This window comes from Spermophilus citellus, assembly GCF_964194105.1.
Source record: "Spermophilus citellus genome assembly, chromosome: X".
In the NCBI taxonomy this organism is placed as follows: domain Eukaryota; kingdom Metazoa; phylum Chordata; class Mammalia; order Rodentia; family Sciuridae; genus Spermophilus; species Spermophilus citellus.
This window is the reverse complement of record NC_138190.1, coordinates 14,169,529-14,188,569: the sequence shown is the minus strand read 5'-3', so window position 1 is coordinate 14,188,569 and position 19,041 is coordinate 14,169,529. Positions and strand designations below refer to the sequence as shown.

The 19,041-nt window shown below is 44.0% G+C and overlaps 1 protein-coding gene across 1 annotated transcript in view; it reads left to right on the top strand.

The window, feature by feature from the left end:
• The window catches only part of MAP3K15 (mitogen-activated protein kinase kinase kinase 15), a 115,173-nt gene that overhangs the window by 90,715 nt on the left and 5,417 nt on the right, over positions 1–19,041 (top strand). Inside the window, exons 16-24 of the mRNA XM_081278355.1 lie at positions 514–641; positions 2,565–2,695; positions 2,898–3,003; positions 10,228–10,385; positions 14,547–14,730; positions 15,503–15,668; positions 16,258–16,432; positions 17,242–17,427; positions 18,022–18,127. Coding sequence (XP_081134481.1) covers positions 514–641; positions 2,565–2,695; positions 2,898–3,003; positions 10,228–10,385; positions 14,547–14,730; positions 15,503–15,668; positions 16,258–16,432; positions 17,242–17,427; positions 18,022–18,127 — 1,340 coding nt within the window. The remainder of the gene's footprint in view (positions 1–513; positions 642–2,564; positions 2,696–2,897; positions 3,004–10,227; positions 10,386–14,546; positions 14,731–15,502; positions 15,669–16,257; positions 16,433–17,241; positions 17,428–18,021; positions 18,128–19,041) is intronic.

Sequence of the window (19,041 nt, the reverse complement as noted above, 5' to 3'; positions counted from 1 at the left end):
CTGGTATTATTATAGGTTAAATATTCCTTGTCTGGAAAACTTAGGGCCAGAAGTGTTTCAGATTTGGGATTTTTGTCAGATTTTGAAATATTTGCATATACACCATGAGGCCTGTTGGGGATGTGACCTAAGTCTAAACACAAAATTCATTTACATTTCGTACACACCTTATATCACATAGCCTAAAGGTAATTTGATACATTACTATAGTGGTTCTATGTTTTGATTGTGACCCATCACACAAGGTCATGTTTGGAATTTCCTGCTTGTGGTATTATGTTGGCACTTAAAAAGTTTCAGATTTTGAAGCATTTTGGATTTTTGGACTAAGGATGCTCAGCCTGTATCCTATATTTTACAGATGAGAAGCTGAGTAGTCTTATAGGAAGGGAAGAGAAAGTTTCCATAAGGAGGGATGGCCAGCAGTAGGGTGGATGCTGGTGAGGTGCCACAAGGGTCTAGAGCCCCCAGGATTTGGCAGGTGATGCTGGCTTTTTAAATTTTTCATGATAGGTACTCTCAGCCTCTGCATGAGGAGATAGCCCTGCATAAATACCTCAAGCACCGCAATATTGTCCAGTACCTGGGCTCGGTTTCAGAGGATGGCTACATCAAGATATTTATGGAGCAGGTGCCTGGAGGTGAGTAGTTGCTGTATTCTGGCAAATTCTGAAAATCACTCTTGAAAATACAATATGGACATCATTAATTGTCCTGCCATTTAAAAAAATGACAGACATTGTAGATGTTGGAAAACATTGGTTTCTCAGAAGAGTTGGATACAGACTTTCCAAATGTCACATAAACAGACTATTTCTGGTTTGTTTATTCAACTCACAAATACTCATTGAATATCTACTGAGTGCCAGCATTGGAGACAAAGAGATGAAGAGAGCAGTCTCCTGCCTCTAGGCCTTCATAGTCTAGGGAGTTTAAAGGTGGTTTGGAGAAAAGAGAACACAGGTTTTAAAAGTGACATTACAAAATAACATCAGTAACAAAATCAAACATCAGTGCTTTGTCCACAAAGTCCCCAAATGTAGGCAATAGAATATAGGAGAAAGAGTTTCTTGGATCTGGATTCAACTATCTAGTTTGAATTGGTCCAACAATCTATAAGCTGTGTGGCCTTGGGCAAATTATTTTACTACTTTGTGCCCTCAGTTATTTGGTAGAATAAATAAATTGTAAAATTAGAATATAATAATTACTGTAATAATTGTAGTAATAATTATTGGAATAATAATAACATTATCTTAGTGGGTTGTTGGGTGGGTTAAATGAGATGATGCATATATAGCTCTAGAACAGAGCCTGGCAGCAAGTTCACTGAAATAATTATAAAATTTATGAAAGTTTTAAATATTAATTATTATCTGAATACAAATGTAAAAACTTTGGTTAGAAACTTGTATTTGTTCCTTTATTCATTCTACCAGAAATTAAGAGTCTATTATTATTAAGAGTCTAATTTTATACATTAAGATCTAGGCAATGGGCTCAATTTTGAGGGTTATGTTAAGGATACAGTACAGTGTCTTTTTCCTCAGGTAACTCATAGCCTAATAGAAAAACATGTCCATTGCTGTTCACATTTGTTACTGTTCCAGGTTTTGCGATGAAGGGTAACAACAGAATTAGAGATGGAAGCAGACACAGTGGCACATGTCTGTAATCCCAGCTACTCAGGAGACTGAGACAAGTGGATCACAAGTTCAAAGCCAGCCTTGGCAACACAGGGAAATTCAGTCTTGAAAAAAAATATTTATTCCCTTTTATAGATGGGGGACCGAAGTATAGTAAGGTCGCATAGCCCCTGTATGAGTGGCACAGTTGAGACCGGCTGATATCCAGGAGCCTGTTCTTACCAGCAGGCAAGCCACCTTCTCTGGGACATGTGGTCAGAGAGTCTGAAGGGGGGGGGGGGGGGTTCTTCTGGCCTAAGTGTTCAGTGTTCAATAGAATAATGGGGAAGGCTTGTTAATCAGGATGGTCCTACCCCTCTACCATTGGGGTGGGTGACCTACCATTGGGGCCTTTTCACAATGAGGACAAAGAGGCCTGGCCTTCTCTAATCCTAGTCCTTGTCACCTCCAAAGACCACTCATTCTAGACCTGTCCACTTTTGATTTGATTACAGCAAGAGGTGTAAATCTGGCTTTGACTCAAACAGAATGGTTGTCTAGCAAACAAATGTCATGGGATCTGAGTCATTTATGACATTGGATCATGCCTCTTTAGTTCAAGGAGCCATATTTCACTATTCTCCTGTCTTCATATAGCTGAACAGAGCTAATCCCAGAGTTGGCCCAACTGAATTTCAAGGATCACAAGGGATTCTTCTTTGTCCTCTACTTTAATCTGGCCAACAGGCTGATTTGCTTCCAGTCTGTTCTCTGGCTGTGACTGTAGAGAGGCAAGACTCATTGCATTTAGCAATATACAATGGTATAGGTATGAAGTGCTTATGTCAGGTTAGAGATGTCACTTCACTACATTTCCCTAAACTCGTTACAACTGAATCTTTGTCATCCTTATGAATGTTTTACTGTGTCCATTTCTAGGAAGCCTCTCTGCTCTTTTGCGATCCAAATGGGGGCCAATGAAGGAGCCCACTATCAAGTTTTATACCAAACAGATCCTGGAAGGCCTTAAGTATCTCCATGAAAACCAGATAGTGCACAGAGACATAAAGGTACAGGCTTTTCTAAACCAACAAAGTGTCATTTTGCTCATATCTAGTCATGATAACTGTCAGCGCAGCATGTGCTGAGTGACTTGCTCATGGGAAGGTTGGGAGGGCTTTTTTTTTGAGACCATTTTTCAAGGTTTGAACCATTAAATGTCAGTTTGTTTAAATCTGTCTTTAAGCATTTTGTACTATTCTCCTCCTGAAGGGTGATAATGTTCTGGTAAACACCTACAGTGGAGTGGTGAAAATCTCTGATTTTGGAACCTCTAAACGTCTCGCAGGAGTGAACCCATGCACAGAAACCTTTACTGGTAAGCATAGCAGAGTAGGGCTATGGTGTCCATTTTAGTGTTAAACCTTCTTCACAAGCTATAGTCATTGGAAGGGTATCTTCTCAGTGCAGATGCATGATGTATTGTCCCCAACTTCAAATCACCAGTTAGTTGTACATTACCAGACCAATAGGTAGAATGCCACTCACAAGTGACCTGTGTCTTTTTGAAATTCCTGTTTAAAGGAACAAGAGCCCAAACCTTGATCCTTGGAAAGAAGTACTGATTTTGAGTAAATAAAGATTTATGGTCTCCTAAGGAGGAACATAAAGGTCACAAAGGTCTTGCTTTATAGTGTTATGAAACAGCTTTCATATCTCATAGCTCTGAAATAAGCTATAAAAGGGACATGGCTGGGGGTGGGGCTGTAGCTCAGTGGCAGAACGCTTGCCTAGCATGGGTGACGCACTGGGTTCAAGCCTTAGCATCACATAAAAATAAACAAAGGCATGCTGTCCATCTACAATTACAAAAAAAAAAAAAAAAAATTAAAGGGTCATGGCTGTTTTCTATCTCTGTAGTCACCAAAGCTGTAGAATGGACAGCTTGAGCCTTATTTTGAATAAAGTCTCAGCTTTGAAGGACTTTTCTTTAACAAGAGACTTGTTGTATGTTAGTTGCTGGACACCCACAGTGGAGACACATTCTCCATCAAAAGGGAATTTTAATGCCTCAAAAATGACTTTTAAGTTGTAACACAAGGGGAAGTGTGTGAGTTTCAAAATGGGAAAATATGGCACCAGGGCTTCATCAGAATCTCCCATAGAAAGAGCATGTTGAATCTTCATTTTTTGTTTCTGGTACAAATATACATATGCTACATATATCATATGTGTATGAATATGTATGTAGGACTGGCCCTTTTTTCTCTCTTAGCACTTTACTACCCTAATTGAAAATGACTTATATCCTCCTCTTTGGAAGCCACCAATTAGCTTAGCAATACATAGCAAGAGGGGCTCTGATATGACAAGGAGTAATTTCAAAAACATAAAACCCCCCAACAATTTATCTCATAATTAGCATCCCTAAGGAGAAGAAAAAATCTCAAAGAAAACACATGTATAATTCATTATCACGTATCACATTTCCCAAGTAATTGGTTTGAGGAGGCATGAATTTTGCATTGCAAAATAATGCATGGGTGTTTGGGGGATAATAAAGAAGGGGTCTCATTTTGGTTAGGAAATTCCCTTGCATGTAATTACTCTTTGCAAAACAGAGCAGTTCTGTAAAGAAATCTGAGTTAGTTGGTACAGAACTCTGGGTTGGATGGATCTGATGGAGCTTTTTCCTGATAGTACTCAGAGGTCTTCTGAGTCTTGGCAGGAGAACCAAGGGCTTCAGGCAACTTCTTGGCCTGGATCCCTCCCCTCCTGTGTCCCTCTCAAGGGCTCTCATCACAGGTGTAAATGGACTAGAATAGGCTCCCCCCCATACTGGGGATCCAACCCAGGTCCTCAGGCATGCTAGGCAAGTGCTCTATCACTGAGCTACAATGCAGCCCTCTTGTTCTTGTTCTGGTAGTTAACAGCTTTATTGAAGTATAACTTGCATATCATAAAAGCACCCATTTAAAATGCACAATTCAGTGGTTTCTGGTAAACTTACTACATCATGTAGCCATTATCACAATATATTTTTTGTTTGTTTATTTTTAGTGCTGGCTTTGAACCCAGGGACACTCTACCACTGACCTATACCCCTAGCCCTTTTTATTTTTTATTTTGAGACAGGGTCTTGCTAAGTTTCTGAGGCTGGCCTCAAACTTGTAATCCTCCTGCCTCAGCCTCCTGAGTCATTGGGATTACGGGTGTACAGCACTGTGCCTGGCTACAATGCAGGTTTTGAACATTTCTACCATCCCCAGAAGATCCTTGTGCCCCTTTGCATTAATCCCTGTTCCCACTGCAGCTCCAGGCCATCACTGATCAACTTTGTTTGCTGATTTGCACGTTCTGGGTTATTTCATACATGTGGAATGATAAAATATGTGATTTGCAGCATCTAGCTGCTTTACTTAGTGTGATATTTTTCAAGGCTCATGCATGCTCTAGCATGTATCAGCCCTTCATTCCTCTCAGGCTGAAGAGTATTCCATGGCGTGGATGGACCACATTTGCCAGTTAATGGTCATTTGGGTGGTTTCTACTTTTGACTGTCACAAATAGTGCTGCTATGATCATTCACATGCAAGCTTTTGTGTGAATTTATGTTTTCATCCCTCTTGAGTAGATACCTAGGGACAGAACTCAGAATAGGAACTCTAGTCTATGGCTATAAATGTCCTTGGTTCAAGGATGAGCAGGTTCAAGTCCTGGCTCAACCACTTGCTAGCTGGAAGACCTTGGACATGTTACCCACCCTGTGTGTACCTTAGGTTTTTCATAAGTAAAATGGAAATGCTCACATTACTTACCTTATAGGGTTTTTAAAGAATTAAATGTGTTAATATTGATAAAGTACTTTGATCGCTATCTGGCTTACAGCAAGTAAACTTGGAAGTTTGGAAGTATTTATTAATTTAAAAAGAAATACCTATTTTCATATAGAAATTGCAGGCTATTAGAGCTGGAAGGAGCCTTTGAGAGAGTTGAGTTCCTGTGTGTATCTAGTGTGTTGAACCTGTGGGACTCAAAGGTTGTCATGATAAAAGCCATTGTATTTTTTCCCCCACTGCCCCATAATATCCTGCCCAGAGCAGTGGGCCTTTCCCATGACTTTTCCAGCCACCCTCAGAAGACAAAGAGTCCAAATGACACTTTAAAGAGCAAACAGGTTGAATTGAGTGATAAAAAGAATGTGGGCTCATATACTCATCAATGGTCTGGTCCTCATTCCCAGGGCCAACTCCTCTCCCCTTGCCCTCCCACCTACAGCAGTAGGCAGTGATCTTTGCTCAGGTGACTCAATGTTGCTTCTCTTCTGTCACCTCTTTTTTCACTCAATAGCTACAGAAAGGCAAGGCAAGGGGCTTGACATATTGTCACTTGACTAGTACTGCTATAAGCTGAGTTTGTGTGCTATGGACCTGGGTGATGTTGCCTGTTAATTGCTCTTGATGGATCCCCTTGAATGTGACCCTCCACATCATGGGCAGGGGCCTGCCTTTGGTTGACTAACCCCTGCCCCTCCCCAACTCTTGCCCCTCACATTCTACCCACCCCTTTTCAACTTTCCATGGAGGAATTCAGGTCTTGGAAGACTGCCTTTAAACTAGATTCCTCTGGGGGAAACGAACAAAACCCCTAAACCAATGGGCCTCACTTTTTAAGAGTTAAGGGTTTCTGCTCTTCAAGCCATTGTTGAGAGGTAATGACAATATTCCCAGACTTTACAATCCTCTGTCTCTGCTGCCATAAGTGACTTTTGCTCCCTTGAGAACCAGTCCTCTGTGCACCTTACCTCTAGGGGATGTGCATGTATTGAGCTCTGAGTAGTTTGAAGACCTTGGGTTGGGAAGAAGTGGTCTCCTCCAGGGACCATCCCTTGGGTCCGGCAACTAGGGAAGCCCCCACCACCATGGGAGGCTGCACCTTCTTTAATATTAAAGTTTGAAACATCAGGCTCTAACAGTATCTGAAAGACTGTGCTAGTCAGCTCTTTGTTGCTATGACAAAATACCTGAGAAAAACAACTTAAAAGGAGAAAGACTTTATTTTGACTCATGGTTTCAGAGGTCTCAGTCCATGGTCATCTGGCTCCATTATTTCTGGGCCCACGGTAAGGCAGAATGTCATGCCAGATAGCAAAGTTGTTCCCCTTATGGTGTCTGGAAGTAGAGAGTGGGAGGAAGGTGTTAAGGACAAGATATTATCCCCAAAGGCACATCCCCAAGGATATACTTCCTCCAATTAGGTCCCACATCCTACAGTTTCCACCAGCTCCTACTCAGCTATGAATCCATTAGTGCATTAATCCATTGATGCATTGATGAAATGAGAGCTCTCTCTCCAAAGAGGCTGCCTTCAATACCCTGCTATTGTATCTCCCCTCTCTAAACACTCTGAACCCCTTGGTCTGGATGGGATGCCTCTGAGCAATAGGCCCAAGACTTGTGTACCCAGAGATCTGAGGTGCCCTTAGAAAATGTGTACCTTGTGGCCCCAGTCTCTCACCTTGTCCTGGTATCTGTATCATGTCTTGATGCCTTTGTCAAAAAGCATTACCTTGGGCTGCAGTTGTAGCTCAGTGGTAGAGTGCTTGCTTAGCATGTATGAGCCACTGGGTTAGATCCTCAGCACCACATAAAAATAAATTAAAAGTATAAAAAACACAATAACATTATTTTAAAAAGTATCTCCTTATGCCATGTATTTTCCCTGCTGATAATTTGAAAATCCTGTTTGGGCAATTGTCCAGGAGCTGCTAACAAATTTTATGTTCCAAGGGGGCTGGGTTAGTGTTTGTGGGTCTACTGGACACTTTTTTCTGCATTCAGCACCACCACCCTGGTGTAGGTGCTGAGCCAGTGACAGTGAGGTGGGGCACCCGTTGGAGGAAATGGAGTTTAGGAAGGATATGAAGCCCCTATAGATGTAAGGCAGGCCAGTTTCCCAGGATTTGTGCATGATTCAGATGCCCCACAATGCCATCTTTGCTTGGGGGTGCAAATAGGAGGGTAGGATTAGAACTTTGAGGAGAGTGTCATTGGGCTGGAGCAAGTCCCTTGGAAGGGCAAGATGAAGATGATTCTGGGAAGTAATAGAGTGACAAGAAGGTAGGGACTGGAGTCACCTGAGGGTCCAGAGTAAGCTTCCTCTCAGCAACAAGGAAGAACAAGTCCCCTTTCCATCCTTCTGGGATCTCTTTAGCACTGCCTAATTGCAAAGCCTAACAGGGAACCTCAGGCAAAGCAGAAATGTTTTTTTGGTTTTTTTTTTTTTTTTTTTGGTTTGGTTTTGGTTTTTTTTTTTTTTTTTTTTTTGAGTTCCAGACCCAGCAGCACAGAGCAGAGCTGGGAGATGATAGCTTAAGAAACAACACAGTGTCAAATCATTTTTTAATTAATGAATTTTGGATTCATTAGAAGGCACATTCCCTGCCAACACCTCTCCCTTTGTTATTCACAGCAGCAACTGCCTGCAGGGGATATTGTATCACCGGAAGTTCCTTTCCTGTGGCTCTGGGGTTTCCTAATAGTGCATCAAGAGTGATGCACCTCCATCTTGCTCAACTCTGCAACTGACTGAACACTTCCCCACCAGTTTATTAGCTCTGGAGACCAAAGCCATCATTTGTGTCGCACTGATGAGTTGTGCTCACTAATACAGTCTAATTTTATATTTAACTTTAGATCAATTGAAATGAAATCAAATCAAGTTAAAACAATTTAAAATTAATTTCTTCTGCCTCACTAGCCACATATCCACAGCCAATATGTGGCTAATGGCTACCATATTAGATGGCATAGAATAGAGCATCCCCATCATTAAAGAAAATTATTTTGGTCACAGCTGTTCTAGAGTCTTTAAAATGTTCATGGGAAGGAAAAATGCTGGTAAGACATTGGATCTTTAAGAGAAGGACATAGCAGTAGCTTATTCAAACTTTTTTTTAAATTTTTTTTTATTAGTTGCTCAAAACATTACAATGATCTTCACATATCATACATTTGATTCAAACTTTTTATTTTATTTTTTTAACTGAAAATGAGCCCTTTTTATTGAGTAAAACTCAGGAAACCTGTTTTGGTTGAATGATTTGAGACGGGACCTTTCATTTCTCTGGACATTAGTGTTCCTGTAACACCTTGGCTAAGGTCATCTCTGAATTTGATGTTTTCTTCTAAACCTCTTTGCCAGCCTATAACATCTGCTAATGTCCCAGCCACATTTTCCCTTTCCTCTTGCTTAATTTCAAGGAAAACCAAAGATTTTACTCCTAGAGCCCTTGATTGAGCTCCCTGCTCCCCATCTTTCTATTCAATAATCCCTTCGTCTTCCTGCTACCATATCCAATCAGTGCCTTCCCTGGGGTAACCTCTCTCTGGTAGCTCATGAACCACAGGAGAAAGTCCAAAGCCAGTCTTTTTTTAATATTTATTTTTTAGTTATAGGTGGACACAATATTTTATTTTTATTGGTGCTGAGTATCGAACCCAATACCTCATGCATGCTAGGCGAGCACTCTACCTCTGAGCCACAACCCCAGCCCCCAAAGCCAGTTTTCAGAACATACAACTTGCCATTTAGACTGTGCCCTTGCTGCTCTCCTTAATCCTTTCTATACACTGCCCCTAGTGAAATATCACTTGTTGTTCCCTGGACTCTATACTTTATACCCATGTTCTTGCTCAAGTTCTTCCCTATACCTGAACACCCTCCTATCCCTTTGACCACCTCTTCAACCATAGTAGCAGGAACCTACTTCATTGGCAGTGCCAGCTGATGCCCCTTTGGATCACATTCTTGGCAAGGTGACACTTTACCCAGGCTGCTCCTTGACAATGTCTGAACCTGGTTAAGATTCTAGAGCCAATATGGGACTCTGCCAATGGGCAAATAATGGCCAAGTTCTCCTTGGTGACCTGGCTGAAGCCCTCAGTGCTGAGACTCTTCTACCTAATTCTTCCTCCCTCCATTTCCCCCAGGGCTCAGGCCTGCTTTGTAGTATGGCACTCTCCCTGCCAATCCTGCCCTCCCCTTTATCCTTCATAGACCTTCTCCCCAGTAAATCTCTTATATGTCTAATCTTATTTTGGCATTTGCCTCTCAGAGACCGAAAGAAATTGACAGTCATAGATTTCCCTGATTCAGACCAGACAGAATCAAGCACTTTTTCATCCACATTCTTCCAGTCCTCTGTGTACACCTCTGTTACAGCACTTAGCACATTTTACCATCACAGCTGCTGCTCCCACCACCATTATATATGTCTCCTCCCCTGGGAAGCTTTTTGTGATCAGGCTGTTTCTCCCATTCCAGTTTCCCTGTATTTGGCATGTGCTAAAACATGCTAATTGAATTGGGCCCCTTTATCCTTTGAGGGACTAAGCAATCCTCTCTCAATATGCCTAGTATTGAAAGAAGCTATGTTGCATGTTTCGGGTTAAAAAATGATGAAGCCATATTATTTATGCATAGAACAAGGCTCCTTCCACTATTAATGAGACAGTTAAGCCCCCAAACTTGTTTTTACTAATGGTCCAGTTCATTTATAAGCAATATAGTGCTCTGATTTTTGCATTTATTTTCTATATAGGTACTCTGCAGTATATGGCACCTGAGATTATTGATCAAGGACCTCGTGGGTATGGTGCCCCAGCTGATATCTGGTCCCTGGGCTGCACCATCATTGAGATGGCCACCAGCAAGCCTCCATTCCATGAGCTTGGTGAACCACAGGCAGCAATGTTCAAAGTAAGACACATTTGGTCATTTGGGTGGTTTAGATGTTGGGGAAACAATTTAAAACAAGATCTCTTCTCAATCTTGAAAACTTATACACAAAGGAGAGAAGGAAAACAGTTTTATTATTTAATAAGTATTAAACTAGAATGCAAGGCACATCACAGATAATCTGCTAAGATTTCAAAGACTGAAGGAAATCTCACCCCTTTATATTGCTAAGTAGATAAAATTCATTATAACCACATTCTCAAGATAAATAACTAGACCTCAAGTGAGAGGACTTGACAACACATGGCTCCTCTTAGATTCACCTGGTAATTGAGGTGACCTTTTATGTTAGGAAATTGGCTTTTTGCAGAGAAAAAAAAATAAACCTGTTTTATCTTAAGACAGGAGGTAGTTTTGGAGTGAGGCACCACCAAAGTTGGCCCCCTTCCCTCCTACAGAAACTGGGAGATAGAGGCACTGTCTTCCTCAATGATTTCATTTCAAAGCAATGGCTCCCAAGTCTTAGGAAAGATGTTTCTGGCAAGAGGCTTATCTAGCTGTTAAAAAGATTTACATGCACCAGGTGCAGTGGCACGTGCCTGTAGTCCCAGAAGCTCGGGAGGCTGAGGCAGGAGGATCACAAGTTCAGAGCCAGCCTCAGCAACTTAGTGAAGCTCTGAGCAACTCAGTGAGACCCTGTCTCTAAATAAGATATTAAAAAGGGCTGGGGATGTGGCTCAGTGGTTAAGTGCCCCTGGGTTCAATCCCTAGTAACAACAGCAATAACAACAACAAAAACATCTCAAGAGAGAAAGAACAAAAAATTCTAAGTTCTCTAAAGTAAATGCTCTAAGAATCCTCTTCCTTTATGTTGGAAGGGGATAATTAAGCCTCTTATTTTTCATTTGCATTTGCCCTTTCTCTGGGTAAGGCTCAAAGGCCATGGTGTGGTATGCGTCTTTGAAGGAATGGATTTTGGAGAGGCAGAACTGCAACAACCTTCTATGGCTAATGGAAGGCCACTCCGTGTGTGGAGGCTAACATATCGGTGGTGGTTTTACTGCTGGGCAAGTGGGACCTTGAAAGGGGATATACTTGCTTATGACCCCACAGGAAGCTGATGCCAGGACAACCCTGTGTGCCCAAGGTCAGGTCTGCAGTTTCTGACTCTTGAGTATCTTTGGAAACATTTAAGGGGCTCCAGCCCTGAGAGTCCATTATCAACAGTGACCTTCCATGGAAGATAGTTTTAAAAATTTTTTTCTAGTTGTGGGTGGACAGAATGTCTTTATCTTTTTTTTGTTTATTTTTATGTGGTGCTAGGGATCGAACCCAGTGCCTCACATATGCTAGGTAAGTGCTCTGCCTCTGAGCTACATCCCCAGCCCCTATGGAAGATTTTTATTCATCCCAAAAGGGTGGGGGGTCTCAAAAAGTCAAATGGCCATTGTTTGTAGATAATGAAGCTACGGTACATTGACATAGCTTCATAGTACATGTCCAGAGGCCTTTTAGTAGCTTTTCTGCTACATTTGGCAGCCTCCGTCATGGCCTGCATCATTGCTGGACCCTCTGGCTCAGCCCCTTGGGTAGAAAGACCTCAAAAGTATGTGTGTGGGATTGTGTCCTCTGAGGTGAGCATAGCACCTTCACCTGGCTCTGAGCAGCACTCTGTGCTCTGGGTACCTTGGCTGCTCTCCTCAGCCTGACTGGGCCCCAGCAGAAGATTCTCAGAGCTTCCTTCCATTATATCAGCTGCCCAGGTAGCTTCAAGGCCAACACCTCAAGTCCACCAAAGTTTTCTGGTCCCTACAGTGCTAACAGAACCCTGAAGACAAGGACTAGAAGACAGCAGCAACCTTCTTGAACATATCAGTGACCATTCATGACCCCCAGTGAAGTTAAAGATCTCACCTGCAGCTTCCATCACAGGCCTTAGAATAAATAGCAGCTGGTGCTTGGAAAAACATGGTGCCCACTGGAGAGCCATGTCTGTCTGTTTTCTGATCTGTTGACTTTCTGTAAAACTCCAGAAACCCAGCCAAAGGCTGTGACTTTCTTAATTCACCCCCAGGCATGAACAACTCCCAGGATCTTCTTCCTGCCTCCTGTTTTTGGTTAGCTCATTATCTGTACAAATTCTTTGCAAAAATGTTGATTTATTTGGGTCACACATGAAGTCACTTTATGTTGCCAACAAAAAAGTTAGTATTGAGCAAATAATGTCCACTGTGTTATTCATTTCTTGGATAGTAGAATTCTTCAACAAAAATTTTAAAAACTTCTGGGCAGTGTCTGAAACAAAGGGAATTATTCTTCCCCCAAGGGGAGTGTTATGGGTTTAATTGTGTCACCCAAAATGATATATGGAAGTCCTTATCCCCAGAAACTCAGAACATGACCTTATTTGGAAGTAGGGTTTTCACAGAAAAAAATCACATTAAAATGGTATCAGAGTGGACCCCAAAGCAGCAATGACAGGTGTCCTTATTAAAAAGGGATATTTGGACTCCAAGACAGACATGCACAGAGAGAAGACTGTGTGAAAGCAGGGGGGTGGGGTGATGCATCTTAAGAGACTGGCCTCAGGGGGAGACCTTGGTCTCAGCCTCCCAGATTCCAGAACTAGAAGACAATACATTTCTGGTGTTTAAGCCCCCCAGTTTGTGATACTTTGTTACAGTAGCCCTGGTGGACCCTTAAGGGAGCTTTTAAGTCATAGCAGAGCACTCTAATAAGTGATGTATTTGCAAGGTGGTAGGGTGTGCTGTCCACGAGTAGCAGTGTCCTGAGAATAGGATGTGTCCACCTCATCTAGGGCCTTTGGGAGGTGAAGTCAGAAGGTCTGCAGCACCCAGGTCTTTGCTCCCACATGTCGTGCAGGAAAGGAGCCCAAGCCAGCCCTCAGGATTGCTGAGGGGCTGGCCATGAGCTTGGATCGGGAAGACAGAACAGCTTCCTCCACTGGATTGAGTGGGCTTGGAAAAGACACAGGGAAGGCTGTAAACTTTAAGATGACAATGCCTAAGAAAACTAGAGAGCCACTCCTGATGGGAACAATTATGCAAGAAGAGGTTATTCAAGGTTTGTCGGAAACATTTCCATGTCATAGTGAGATGTGACAGCTGAGAACTGACTCTGGTCACAGAAACAGGGAACCTTTGGCAGGATAGCAGTTGACTATCCAAAAGTGGGCCCTGAAACAGCCATTCTAGCAAGAACTATGAAATGAAGGAGCAGTTCACTTCCCTCAACTGCTGTATCCCTAGGGAGGAAGCCCTGGCTTGGCTGTGGATGACAACTTGTCTGTGAGGTTAGCAGCCTCAGGTTTTGTATGCTTATGGCTTAGAGCTGGAGGATGGGGACCTGGGCTGTGGATGCATAGGGACTGAGAGGTGTGGTGAGGTGTCTCTTGGGAACAGATAGTAGAAGCCTTTGAATAACCTCAGAATGTGGCTCTCCTGCCCCAGGCTTTGGCCCAGTTCCCTCTCAAGTCTCTTGTGCTATGTAACTAATAACTATGTGACTTGTTATTCCTCACAGTTCTGTGAGTGGACTGTTGGCTGGCTCTCCTGCAGGCCTTGCCTGGACTCACACCTGTGGTTGTATCCAGGTGGCAGCTTGGCTGGGGCAGGATCCTCTGAGAGGTCCTTTTGCAGGTGACTGAGGGTGTGGCGGTGAGGGTCAGACCCTTCTGTCCACACAGTTGTCCATCTTGGACTCCTTCCCTGTGTGGTGGTCTCAGGGCTCCAAGAGGACCAGGGCAGGGACTACAAGACATCTTAAGGCCTAAGCTATGAAACCCTCACATAGAACTTTCACCTCAGTCTCTTGGTGAAAGGAAAGTCACAAAAGGCCAGCTGATTTCTGTTTGTTTTTATTTTTTCAGTGCTGGGGATCAAATCCAGGGCCTCACCCATGCTAGGCAAGCACTCTACCACTGAGCCATATCACAGCCTTCAAAAGGCCAGCTGAGACTCCAGGGATAGGGAAATAGAGACCACCTGTGGATAGGAGGAGCAGGAACATAGCATTGCAAAGGGGCATGGACAGAACTGAGCATCTTTGGGGCATTCCCAGCCCCTCATAGGATGGAGGTGTAGGAGCTTTCTGTTGAAAATTCATTCCCCTGAATCACCTGAGGCTTCACTGACACATTGGTTACCTCTCCCTTAAATGCAGGTGGGAATGTTTAAGATCCACCCTGAGATTCCAGAAGCTCTTTCAACTGAAGCCAGAACCTTCATCTTATTCTGTTTTGAGCCTGACCCTCAAAAACGGGCCACTGCCACTGATCTACTCAGAGAGAGTTTCTTAAGGCAGGTGAACAAGGGCAAGAAGAACCGAATTGCTTTCAAGCCCTCAGGTGAGGCCTACAGCTGGGGAGATGCCCTGGGCCTGGGGCTTCTCTGCTGCTTACAAAGAGTGCTAGCTCTCCATAGCATTGAGCTTCCATGTTGTGCCTATTTATGTGAAGAGTGGCAGGGATGGTGCTGTAGGTTTGAAGGTTGTCAAAGTCCATCTAGCAAACATCCCTCCATTTCCTGACAGGCACAGGGAGCCTGGAGGGTGACTGTAAGGTCCACTCCCCCAACTTCCTTGAAGTCTTTCTTTTGGGAATGTGTGAAGGTGGGAAATGAGAGGTACCTGTCTGGGGTTTGTGTCTCGCCTAAGTGTAGAGCCTGATGTTTCATCTTTGGAGCCTGGCCTGCCATCCTGGCCTTGATTAAAGGGTGTGTTAGGGATGCTTGCCTGTAGTAGCTTTCCCACAGGCCTCCAAAGCCCAGTGACACCTTCTAGAATAGTAGCCTGTAACTAGCAGTGACAAAGAGCAGCCTGTGAAAAGGAAGCCATTTGCCATTTTCCCTCCGGGGTGGATGGAATCAGAAGGCATGGCAGAATGACTCTAAACTTGCTCCATAGAATGTGACCCTAGACCATCTGTTTATGATGAGGCTCATCTCAGACCTACATTTCTCACCATGGTCTCAGGTGACTGTTCATACCCCCTAAGTCAGAGCTGTGCAGGCTTAGCAAGCCCCCAGGTGGGTACCTGGGTCTGAGAGGCTGCCAGAAGCTCAACCTCCACCTGGTCCTTCTCTGAGCCTCTCCATTCCCTGTCTGGCTGTCCCCCACAGAAGGAACCCGCATTGTCACCAGTGCCCTGGCCCTGCCGTCACCAGGGGAACCTCTGGGCAGTAGCAGCAGCGAGCATGGCTCCATCTCCCCAGATTCTGATGCCCAGCCTGACACATTTTTTGAGAGGACACAGGTGCCCAAGCACCAGCTCAGTCATTTTCTCAGGTACTGCCCGTTTCCCTTGTCCCCCTGTTGTGGTCCTGTGAGGGGTGCTGGTGTTCCTCAGTGATGCAATACTTGCTGGGTCATAACCAGAGGGCTGGGAAGAGCTTTTGCTTTCCTGCAGGGCAGCAGAATGTCTGGGGACAAGCCAGGAGAGCACTTTGCTTACTCCCTGCCCTCTCTGTTCCACTGTCTTATTTCCTTCCTTCTCTGCACTTCCCTCTCCTGTCTCTTCTTCCCCTCATTTTTCCCTGTTTTCCCCTCCCACATACCCCCTTATTCTCTCCCCCTTCCCTCAACTTGCCTTCCCTTCTACTCCCCCTCTTTCCTCTCCCTTCCTCTGCTACCCCCCCTCAACCCCACTTCTTTTCCCCCTTCTCCCCGTGAACTTGGCTACTATGGGGGAAGCAAAGGGGAGAGGGGGACATGGCCTCCCTCCTCCTTCAGCCTTGTTCCCTGCAGCTTCCTCTTCTTGAGCCTGGGGACTGCAGTGTATTCCTCTTAGCCCCGCCCCCACAGCATATGGTGGTACACTTCCTGGTGATAGTGTTCCGGGACAAATACAGGATTGTCACATGTGTTTCGTCTGCAGCGTTCCAGACGAGAGCTCAGCCTCAGAAGACCGGAATGCACCTTCTTCCCCAGATGACAGGGACCAGGGCCTCTTTCTGCTGCGCAAGGACAGTGAGCGCCGTGCCATCTTGTACAAAATCCTCTGGGAAGAGCAGAACCAGGTGGTTTTTAACTTGCAGGAGTGTGTGACCCAGGTACTGGGAATGGCATCTGCTAATCTAATCCCATCCCACCTGGGTCCAAGTCCCTGGACAGGTTTGAACAGGAACCACTCCTCTCTGTAGCCTGGAACATTTGCATAGTTAGAGTGAGCACCATAAGTATTTCCTAACATCCTTCCCTTCCCCAGCAAAACAAAAGAATATACAAAGAAAAAACTCCGCTAAAATGTGAATTTGCAGATCACTGCAGTGCTTCTAGGCATTTGCAGGGTGGTGCTACCACCTGGTGGAAAAAGAGCCACATGGCAGCAGAAACACCAGGAAGCTGAAGGGCTTCCAGCCTCTGGCTTCTTATCATCTTGGTTTTGAGGCCTAGGGTGGAGTTAACCCCCAGCTGTAGGACATGCTAAAGCTGCCCTCAGAATCTGGGAGAACAGCCACCTTATGGAGAATGGTTATGGATGAAAAGATTTGAGTTTTTAACTAGGACACAGCAGTAGTATACTAATCCCCCTATCTTTATTTTGGATGGGGAAGGTCCTTTTAGGAAGAGGTCACTGCCACACTGTAAACTAGGCCTTTTGATGAGGGGTCAAACAGGAGGTAGAATCATTCAGTGGGACTTAATGGTGAGGATGTGTGCTTGCCAGAAGACCCCCCCCCCACCCCGAAGGATATAGAGGGAATTCTAAGAACAAAGGCTCCTTCTTCCCCAAGGGATTCCACAATTCTGTTAGCAAATGGGCAGTCTAGTTTCCCACAATACATTTTAAATTTTCTATCCCACTTCCCTTACTCATTCAATGAAAATGATTCATATGTTTGTGTGTATGTGTGGTCAGAGCTCAGAGGAGTTGCATCTCTCAGTTGGTCATATCAAGCAAATAATCGGGATCTTGAGAGACTTCATTCGCTCCCCAGAGCACAGGGTGATGGCATCCACAATATCAAAGTTGAAGGTGGACCTGGATTTTGACAGCTCATCCATCAATCAGATTCACCTGGTACTGTTTGGATTTCAGGATGCTGTAAGTGTTCCATCAGACCCTGGAGAACATGATAATCACCATCTTCTCCCATAGCCCCCATTTCTTCTCATCTGTTTACACCTGAATGCTGAAATTTAGCAGCTCCTCCTAAACATTGAGGATGTAGGTAGGTATAGGAAATGTCACCTGAGTGAGTGGGCTGATTGCCTTTGGCCACAGAGAATATAAGAATACGATTTAGGAGCATATGGCATCTGGCAGCAAGTAGGTGTAGACTTTAAGCTTATGTGTCTTCCCAAACAGATATGAGTTCTTTCAGGCCCGAGACTATCTGGTTCATCTTCGTGTCCCCAGCCCCCAGTGCAATCTGTCATTTCCTAGGTGTTCAATACATGCTTGTTGAATAAACAATGAAGAGGTCCTGTGATGTCAATCCCATTGCTGTACACATCTTCTAGACTCCAATGTGACTTAGGGCAGCCTAGAGGAAGACTGGGTTCAGAAGAAATGTGTCAGACAAAGCTCCATGGCAGCATTGCCAATACTCAGTCTCAGAGTAAAGGCAAATTAGAATTAGAACTTGACTTTCTTAAAGCACAACAGACTAGAAATCTGGATTTTTGTGATTTTTAGGTAAATAAAATTTTGAGGAACCACTTAATTAGGCCCCACTGGATGTTTGCAATGGATAACATCATCCGCAGAGCAGTGCAAGCTGCGATCACCATTCTCATCCCAGGTAAGTGCCCTCTGAGGTCAAGGTCAGCATCAGGCTTTAACAAAGACCAGAATTATTCTCTGCATTCAACAATCATTTTTTTCCCCCTGTGGCTTTATACATTCCTGCAGTAAAGTGAATGCTGTCATAGATCCCATCAAAGTTGAACAGTCTATGATAAGAACATATGGTACTTACTTATGTGTCCCCTGAGTGTAATGAAAGTGACTACTTACAAATGCATCATGTAAAAAGGCAGGGATCTTCCAGTGCTATGGTACCCATTTCAGTGTGTGTGCTCACAAATGCTTGCTAGATAGTTGAAAAGAAAACAGCTCCATTTCTTTTTCCTCTCTCTGAATTATCTTCTAGTAGCTATAGGAATTTGGGGTGTTTTTCCCCCCCTGCTGGGGATCAAACCCAAGGCCTCATTCCTATCAAGCATGGCTTCTACCTGAGCTATTGAGCTATGCCCCCAGCCCAGTTTTGGGCTGTTGTAGACTTATTTCTGGAAATGTTAGAGCAGCTTCATGGCAAAGTCACTTCCTCTTCTGTGATACTTCTTCCTGAAATGGGAGGCTTTAGAAGGGTTCTATGGACCTGGCCTCTTCCTCTCTTTACTCTGGGACTTTGCTGTTCATCTTCTGTCTGCTCTCCTGAATGCTCTGTAGCCTATGCTCAACTGGCAGGAGGGGCATGTGAACCCCATGTTCCTGCTCTAAGCAAGTATTTGCCTGGTTGTATCTTTGTAAAGCCTCCTTGACTAACCTCCTTACATCTTTGTGTAAACTGGGAGGGATCATTTTTATGGTGGAGGGAACCAAACAGAATTGTCTTCTCTCCTTTTATAAAGCTAGCACACTCCCCTTGAGTAGCCTCATTTGGTGGCACAGGACGTGAGCTAAATGCCATGATAACCATGGTCTATGATTTCA